The following is a 9,496-nucleotide window of genomic DNA, read 5'->3' on the forward strand; positions in this document are numbered from 1 at the left end:
TTCATTTCCTCCTTCTCATTTCTTACACACGAGATGTCAGAAGTGACATCTGAATGAGCTGCAACAGGCATGTAGAGGATGTTTAAAGCACAGTGGGCTCCCTGGAAGCAAGCACCTTTGTGCAAAGAGAGAAAAAGGGGATATTGAGGCATTTGTCACTGGTATTGCAGCCTTGTTTCATGAAAACTCATGTTCATTGATGCAGACTTTGAAATATAATTTTAAAAGCATTTTTGGCCAGCTTTTCTGCTGGTGTGTATTGGATTTGCTCCGTTGACATCCAGGGAGCTATGCTGATTGGCACCAGCTGAGGACCCAGGCCATGTTGTTTGAAAAAAAAAATACCCACCTAGCTGCCTGTTGTAAAGCTTTGACTGCAGAAGAGCAGTTTTAAAATCCACCATCACTTTGGTTCACTGCTCTCTCTTTTACGTATATTTCTGAAGTTGCGCTGTTTGTTAATCTTAATGTCCTATCAGTAGTGATGGAACAGAGATGTTACCAGACTAGAGAGTTGTAGGGTTATCAAGGTGTGACTAACGGCGCTTCAGGTACGACAAGCACATCCCTCTGGTGGACTCAAATGGACGATGACGGAAGGGGGCTAGACTCTTGGAACACATCAAGCACAACTCTGTGCTTTGCTTTCATTTCAATGAGCAAAATGTAGCACTTCTCTCCATTCTCTGTTTAACTCAACAGACCAGATTGTGGCCAACCCCACATAGGTGCACAAGAGGGGTTGGAAAGAGCACACGGAGGAGCTTACGCCATCCATCCTTTTGTAGAGCCCAGCCTGAAATCCAGCGGGCAGTGCAAAGTGCGCACACATCTAATGCCAGCAGCAGCACTTGACTCCCCAAAGGACCATGACCTCAGCTTCCCTTCCATAGCGGCAGCAAGGTTGAGCTGCTGCAGGGGAGTGGGATAGTCTAGTCCTGTTGCTCTCTATAAATGGGGGCTAGAGCTCTTTGTTCCAGTGCGTGCTCCTGCAGAGCCCCTAGCGGCATTCAGGCCGAGGCAGCTGGATTGCTTCCCGGACCAGCTCCTGCTGAGCAGCTGCTCCACACTCCCCCATCCCCAGTTTAGGCTGTAGTTTCTAACAGCACAATCTAACCCAAAGTGTAGATTGGTCACTGATTTAGCAGCATGCCCTTTTTTAATTGGAGCATAGGATTTCATACAGCTGGTCCCTCTAGTTAAGTAGCCTGCCTCGTGCTATTGGCAGTAACCTGTTGTTTTAGGCTGAAATCCTTGCAATCCATCAAGAAAACTGTGCAATACCGTACAGGTAGCTAGGGATGGAGCATCTGCCTTGGCACCGTGGTACTTAGCTTGCATACAGGAGTATGAGATTTGATCACCCTTCAAAGCAATTACAATAATCTCCTTTTAGTTAAGCAAAAATGCTAAATCTTCCAACATATGGATGTGATGTTTCCACTATAATTCATTGTGAATGATAGCAAAATCAATACAGCAAGCAATGTAGCATTTTTAGAGCCTGAAATATAGGGCTGGGGGTTGCTGCTAGGAACCACAATACAAGTTTGCTCATTACACCCAGTCTATTCTAGAGTTTCATTGTCGTTTCAGTTAGTTAACTAGCTAATATGCATGTTGCTGTGTTACACACTTGATAAGACAACTCTATAAAAGTACCTTTCCCTTTTTCACTAAGGAATCAATGCAAAATTTTAGAAAAAAAAAGCTGAAATAAAAATGACCTCCTTTTCCAGATCTTGCATCTTCCTTTAGACCTCATATACTCTCTGCCTGTCTGTCCATCTTCCTCTTTGCCTCAGAATTGATCAGAAAACAATCCACCCAAAACAGCTATTTGTATTTGTTTCTTTGTAAACAATTGAATCTCCCCTTTAAAACAAACACAAACAAAAACCCCAAATGTAGCCCTGTAAAGCCTCTTTCATTCCCCCTTCTCTTTGCACAGTTACCATAAAACTTCAGTGGAGTCAAACTATTCAGTAAGGAGCAGCCGTGAGAAAGCACAGCTTTGGAAAAGCTGCCAGAGCAACGGATATATTGTGACATGTAGTTGTGCATCGTTCTTACAAATTTAAAAAGGAGAATCTCACTTCTTACCCACGTCTTCAGCTAAAAGAGCCAGCACACCAACCTAAGGGGGAGTCCCCAGACCAACACATTTCGGGTTTGATTCTGCACAGTAGGGGTGCGGGGTACTGCACAGATATATCATCAAAAGATGATGAACAGGGCGGGGAGTCCAGGGGATCTGATTTTACATTAATGAGAGTGCTGCTGTGTGGCTGCCTGGTAGCTAGAGAAACACCTAAGAAGTAACCTGAAGAAGAGCTCTGTGTAAGCTCCAAAGCTTGTCTCTCTCACCAACAGAAGTTGATTCCATAAAAGATATTACCTCGCCCACCTTGCCTCTCGCAGATGGAAATAGGTAGCGAGGCGCTTGATTACGATAATGGGGATGAGCTCATGCATAAGCCGATGTCTCAGACAATCCCATTCTTTACACGTGTCCCTACCCGTTTCACCATGTGCGTTTCAGAGTACAGGAATAGGTGTGCATTGGGGCTTGAGACTCTCTACCACACCGCGCGGAGAACTGTGCCAGTGGCCACATTTTCAAGAGTTCAGCACTCAACAGGTCCCATTTAGGTACCTAAATGAAAAACAATGGGAACTGCGGGGTACTGACCACTCTTGAAAACCTTCCCCACAGTGTCCACCTTCTTGGACCTGTTCATAACTTCCAGTCACTCTTGTACTGAAGCCCAGCAGCCTGGCATACCTTTCCTGCGCAGCATGCAAGAACGTGCACAAACGAAGATTTGGACATTCTGCTGCTTCCCAGAACTCTCACCAGCTGATTCAGCACCTGAGTGCATGGCGTACTAGTAGCAGCTTCAGTCAGATCTTACTGTCAAATTGAATTACAATGTCCAGGCGTAAACAGTTTGAGGCCCTCCCTGGTTGCGGGAACAGCAGGCTGATGTCAAGCTCTCCCAGCAGTTGATATGCCCCCCTAGTTGTAGTTGTGATTACAGCCCACTTCTCATCACCCATGTATCTGTGTACATTCTGCACTTGTGAGGAATAGGTACGTGCTGAACCAGTATAAGTCAGGTTTAAACTGATCTCAGAGCATCCATGTGCAAAGTTAAATCAATTTAGCTAAATTGGTTTAATGTATCACCTTCAGTTAAACTGGTGCAACTTTTGTCTGTGGACAAGCCCTTATTTTGGAGCATTGTATTAATTATTTATTCCGACTGGGTGTCATGCCTCTCCTTTTGCAAATTAGACTCCTTTGTCTAAGTTGCCTAATTATTGCCATTTCCTGAAAGGACACTGTCCAACACTTTGTCATTCTTAGTTTATGTTTAGACTCCCCTTTAAAGCTTGAAAATAAAATGTCCTTTCCTACTAATTTCGTCCTTTCCTATTTGGCAAACGTTCCATGTGTCTCCCACCACTGACTTCCTCTCCTTTCTAAATACCCAGCAATTAACGCAACTCTTTATTTGCATGCCTGCATCGCACTGAGGAGAATGTCAAGGAGCTTTAGAGCTAGCAGAGCAAGCACAAAACATTCCCATTGGGTGTTGTGAGAAAACAGAGCCTTTTCTGATTCTTTAATAGAAATTCCTCTGTGACAGAGGGGTGGGTTTGTTTAATCAGTTTCAATTCATATTTAGAACCTCAGGGATATTTTCTCCTGTATTACAATAACTTTAGACTGGGTTTTTTTAAGGAACCTAAGGGGATTGGCACCCCACTCCCTTGATTTTCAGTGAGAGCTGGGTACTTAACTCTTGTAGTTGGTCTCTTTGAAAACTCCAGCCTTAATGTACATCACATTTTTGAATTGAACTACTTGAATACCAGATTTGAGTGCACCCTGTTTGCTTGTTTGGAAAATACCAACAGTGATAAAGAGTCTACTGTTATTGAGGGGAATATTCTTCCTGTGAGCAGTATGGGACCATCCATTAGTAGCGTAAGTTTGAGCAGCCTCTAGACCAGGGCTGGGGCTGGCACAGATCAGCCCATAGGATCAAGAAGTTGTTGTTAGTAGAGGTGGTCAAAAAACAGGATAACTTTTTATGAAAAATGTGTCCCTTTTTTAGTCAAAAATATGTCAAATTTTGAAGTTTTTCCAACTAGCTCTAATAATTAGCTCCCTGGCAGCTCCCACCATTCCAATGAGCAGCGTAGACTGAGAGAGAATCGTTCTACTATTTTGTCCATCTACTCAAATGCCTTTTATCCTCCAGAGTAACTTATCAACCTTTCTCTCATACAACACGTGTAACAAGAAAAGGAAGCAAGTGGGAAAACAATTGCAGCAAAGTACCTCAGAGACTACAGTAAATGAGCATTGATATGAGTTAATCTTGGTGGTACAAATCTTGGCCGAGTTGCACTAAAACAATTACAAAGTTCACATGATGTGCAGTAAGTGAGCTCAAGGATAAGTAGGCAGAAAAACATAAGAATGGCTATTTTAATAGTGAAAAATGAGTACACTGATAAACCCCAAGACCCAGCAGTAATAATCCGTGTTAGAATGGAATGACTGTGATTATTATAGTTACATTTAGTGACACCATCTCATCTCGCCTCTCAGAACTGAAAAGGTTATTTTCCAGTACCTTTGTTGGAGCCATATAATGGATGTAGCATGCTTCTAAATATCAAGATAGCCCACATTATACACAACATAAGCCACCCTAGGTATTGAGCAGTAAAATTAACATAAATGTGTGTCGCTGCTGTAGTTAGCAGCAGTTTGCTTCTAATACTGTTAACAGAGATCACGCTTCTCTACTTCCCTTTCCTCCCCACCGTGACCTTTATGTAATTCATAACAGTGTGAAATATGTTTCTTCTCTGCAGATTGTGTTCCGGAAGATCAGTGATGTCAAACGTGAAGAAGAAGAGAGGATGAAAAGGAAGAATGAAGCGCCTCTGATTCTACCACCAGACCACCCGGTCCGTCGGCTGTTTCAAAGATTCAGGCAACAGAAAGAAGCCCGGCTAGCGGCAGAAAGGGGGAGGGATCCAGATGACCTGGATGTGGAAAAGGGCAACATCCTTGCAGAGCACTCTCGCACTATTGTGAAAGCTAGTATTGTAACTGTAAGGGAGAGCCCTGCAACCCCTGGTTCGTACCAGTCTGCTTCAACATCGGGTGTGCCTGATCATGCCAAATTGCAGGCCCCTACGTCAGACTATGCAGGGTGTAAAGTGTCCGGTGACTACCCAAGACGCAAAGGCTGGGCCAAATTCAAAGATGCTTGCGGAAAGGGGGAAGACTGGAACAAAGTATCCAAAGCAGAATCCATGGAGACTTTACCAGAAAGAACTAAAACTTCAGGAGAGACTACACTGAAGAAGACAGACTCTTGTGACAGTGGCATTACAAAAAGTGACTTGCGCTTGGATAATGTTGGGGAGACAAGGAGCCCTCAGGACCGAAGTCCTGTCCTTACAGAGGTCAAACATTCTTTTTACCCTATCCCAGAACAGACTCTTCAGGCTACCATGCTGGAAGTAAAACATGAGCTGAAAGAGGACATCAAGGCTTTAAACACAAAAATGAGCAGTATAGAAAAACAGCTTGCGGAGATACTAAGGATATTAACCTCAAGAAGAAGCTCTCAGTCACCACAGGAGCTGTTTGAAATATCAAGGCCCCAGTCTCCAGAATCAGAAAAGGACATTTTTGGAGCAAGCTGAGATGTTTCTTTTTAAAAAAACCCACACAAATAAACACCCCCCCCCAACCATTTTAAATTTAGCCTTTCTTGATGAAAACCAGTGAGGGACCAGTTCATTAAGCATGTTCCCTGTTTCTAAAAAAAGGTACGGTAACAGGAATTGCAACCTCATGTCAAGATGGCAGCTGACACTGAAGTCGTTTTGACAGCAAGGGTACAGTTTATAAAGTTCTTTTCATCTCCTTCATTGGTGCATCTTTTTTTCCCCCTACCCTTATGATATTTGGATAATTATTTTTAAAACAGCAGCCATTCCTGCAAGCATTAGGTAACCTCATAGAGGTTTTTGGAGCATGCCTTAGGTAACCGGCTCAGTTTTTGTATCGATACATAAGGACTTGCCAGGGTGCTTAAATTCTCTAGCCATTTTTTTTTTTTTTGGCTGATGCTGTCTTGATCGAGTGTACATGTTAAATGTCACAGTATATTTTCCTACTGCAATGATAATGTGATGATATGTGGGAGGTTTATACGGTTTCTTTTCAAAAGACATATGCACTACTTAATTTCCAAAGGTATCTGTGGGTGGTATTCTGTATTATCACTTGAGGAAAAAACCTGAAACTTCCTACATTTCATTTCAAATCTAGCACATGATGTTAAAGTAATTGTAGTGGGCAAAACCCTCAGATAGCCACTGTACTGAAGATGAGGTCCTCCACACCCCCGACAGCAGGGATACTGGATTCTCAAAAACGAACCATTTATAAAAATGCCCTTATACAGTGTTAGTTTTGCTTTCCAATACCTAATTTTTTTACATAAACTCCAGAGGACAATTAAAGAACTGTGCATGAAGTATGTTTGAACATGGTGCTTCTTAGAATATGAAGCATTGCAATGTATCAGTGTCATTGTCCCATTCACCAGGTTTCCAGTCTATTATGAAAATATACTGTGCCATTGATGGTTCTCGTTAGAATTATCCTTCAGACGTTTCTATTTTGCTACTGTTCTTTGTTCATAGTCAAAGGCTCTCACAAGGCTTTTTAAGAATTTAGATTGTTGGAATTCTTTGTTTTCTCTCAACATCTAGTTATTGTACTTATGCTAACCTAGCTAGAACTTCAATGGAAATGGTAAATAAAAGGACCGTGCTTAGTATATGCAAGTGTCAAGGGATGCCCCCAACCAAAAAAGAAATCTGCTTCTTAAAGGACTGTTTCCAAACCTTATGTTTTCATAATGCGAGTGGATGTAGATACAAGCACTTTACCAAAGCTAGTAAATAGCATTTAGTAATCATTAGCTAAGGTAGTTTAGCCAGCATCCTGGCCTAGATAGATAGGGATACTGTTACAGTAAACACTCTAGCATTGTATTTAACAGTGCTTTAGGGATCTAACGTGTGATATAACATTTTCTGGTCTTTCAGTCTGATAGACAAGGGGTCTTTCCACTGAGAGGGGTAGTGACTTTTGATCATTTACCTTTTGACAATACAAACTTACTTCCAAAGGAGGTGTGATCGTTGTTTAAGGTTTGTTTCACATTAGATAATGGGGTTGCAAGGGAAAACAAGCCATTTGAAAGGGTTCCGGGTGACACACTGTCTGTAAATATTGCTGTTAATTGCAGTATTCTTGAGAAGCAGCTGTGTGGGAACAATTCTTTAGGTTAGTAAAGAATAAAAACATATCAGTGACTCTCACATAGAAGCACAGGTGCCATTTTGCTCACTTTATTTAGGACTCCATGGTTAGCTTTTTCTAGTGCTAATTGGTGTCTGTCATGTACCAAAGACATACAGTATTAAGGAAAACTTTATTTGAACAAAGAAACTCACTGTATGTTTGCAGACCTATTGTAACTGCTGCTCTATAGCTAATTTACAAGTACTAACTATGGTGTGATTAGCAAAATAAACCCAAACACATGCACTTTTCAGTTCCAGACCATTAAGTGACTTTTCATAGACTCTAAAATCAATATATCTATTAAAGCCTATGTGATATTTAAGTCATATTAATTTTTAAAGCCTAAATCACAGTCTTTGAGACAATGAATTATTAATTTATATTGGTATTTAGGGGCCTGAAAGTCCCAACAAATTCTTTGGCCCCAGGTAAGTCTAATTTCTAAATCCATTCTAACTGAGATCAGTTCATCTTCCAAACACTAGTTTTTCTGGATAAATTTTTCAAAAATGCCTAATTCCCACTGAAAATCAAAGGGACTTCGGCACTCCTGAAAATTTTACCCATCCATCTTCCACTGGAAAATATAATACCCATGTTTCTAGTTGGTGGGCTAGGAGGAAACTATACAGCCTTCTAGTAGGTGGCTGCTTCCAGAAGTACTACAGTATAGGTACAGGAGAGTTAGAGACATAATCACAGTTATCTGGCCGTGCCTAGCTCATATCTGATTCAATCTGCTCAGTCAGCCAAATGACGTTTGTGTTGGTCTCTCAGGGAAACTTTAGTGAATATTTTGGTGTTAGTGTTGCTGTTGCTGAGTGCCTAACATTGGAATGGCAGGGCTAGAACTCAATAGCTCTATAATTACCTCCAGCATGGGAGGTCAAACTAAACTAACATGGGTCTGCACTTCTTGTGGCTAAATTATTACTGTCTGAGGTCCTCCACCTGTGTATTACACAGTCATAGAGCACCGAGTTCTATACTAACTGGTGTTTGAAGAACAGAACCCACCTGTAGCATTCTCTGGCTTATGAAGACTTCGTGAGTTATAATGTGCTTTAGAATTATGGTTAACATTTAATGACTGTAGGGGCCAAATGTAGCTTTGTTACACTCATGTAAATCCAGAGTATCGCCCCTTCAAGTATCAGCTTCAAGTCAGCACCGAAGTAAGTGGATGTACTCCAGATTTACACGGCTGTAACTGAGATCAGACGCTGGCCCATTAAGGCTGTGTGAACCGTCAGCTGCTCAGACTAGTTGGAGGATATAGTTACAGCCCTCAGTGATTCCCATACATTGTAAGAGCAGCTTAAAAAACGTGTTTGTTTAGGACCGCGCTCAGTTTTTGGATACACATACACACAGGCCTCCCATTGGGCTGTGAAGTCAACAAGACTTATATGTTCCTGAAGAGAAATCCAGGCTCTGAATTGTTATTTCTTGTTCTTTGATTTTGTTTCGCTCTGCTGCCTTATGGATTAGATAAACGTTTGTGATCTTTTTTCTTTCAAACTATTTTTAAAATGTCCTCATTTTATTCAGCTTAGAAATGGATGAATCCTACATATCGAATTCTGTTAACCACCAAACCTTTGTAAATGCTATAAAAACAACGTTCACCATCTTCTGGCGTAGTGCGGCTGCAGTTTTACAACTTGCTGAATAGTTTTCATTTCAGCAGAAAGCCGTTTCACACTTGATTTTTTACTTTAAAGTTGTAATTAGGTTGAAAATGGGATGCAGGTAGTTCAGATAAAGTAATAATGTGTTTTGGTTTAAATGGCAGGGTTTAAGAGTCAGTACTTAAATTATGTAAATTACCCTAGGCATTACATGATTTAAAAAAAAATCTCTGTTCAGATACATTTACTTCTGTCTGATATTACATGTATGCTGTTATAAACATTATTCTTGCTTTAAATTTCATTCACAGTGCTGTCCCGCTTTCCAGAGAACATCCAGTTTAACATCTGCGAAGGTGATGTTCTACTTCTACAGTACTTCACTTTAATGAGCCGAAAGAGCTATTTGCTGTGAATGTCCTGGTGATTTTTTTTTTTTGACACAGTGTTG

General features: G+C 41.2%; 1 protein-coding gene across 1 annotated transcript in view; it reads left to right on the forward strand.

Moving 5' to 3' along the window:
• KCNH1 (potassium voltage-gated channel subfamily H member 1) overlaps nucleotides 1-5,736 on the forward strand; it is a 324,526-nt gene extending 318,790 nt beyond the window's left edge. Inside the window, exon 11 of the mRNA XM_026652552.1 lies at nucleotides 4,894-5,736. Coding sequence (XP_026508337.1) covers nucleotides 4,894-5,736 — 843 coding nt within the window. The remainder of the gene's footprint in view (nucleotides 1-4,893) is intronic.
• Nucleotides 5,737-9,496: the final 3,760 nt, after the last annotated feature.

This window comes from Terrapene carolina, unplaced genomic scaffold (genome assembly GCF_002925995.2).
Source record: "Terrapene carolina triunguis isolate 2854851 unplaced genomic scaffold, T_m_triunguis-2.0 Scaffold120, whole genome shotgun sequence".
In the NCBI taxonomy this organism is placed as follows: Eukaryota; Metazoa; Chordata; order Testudines; family Emydidae; genus Terrapene; species Terrapene triunguis.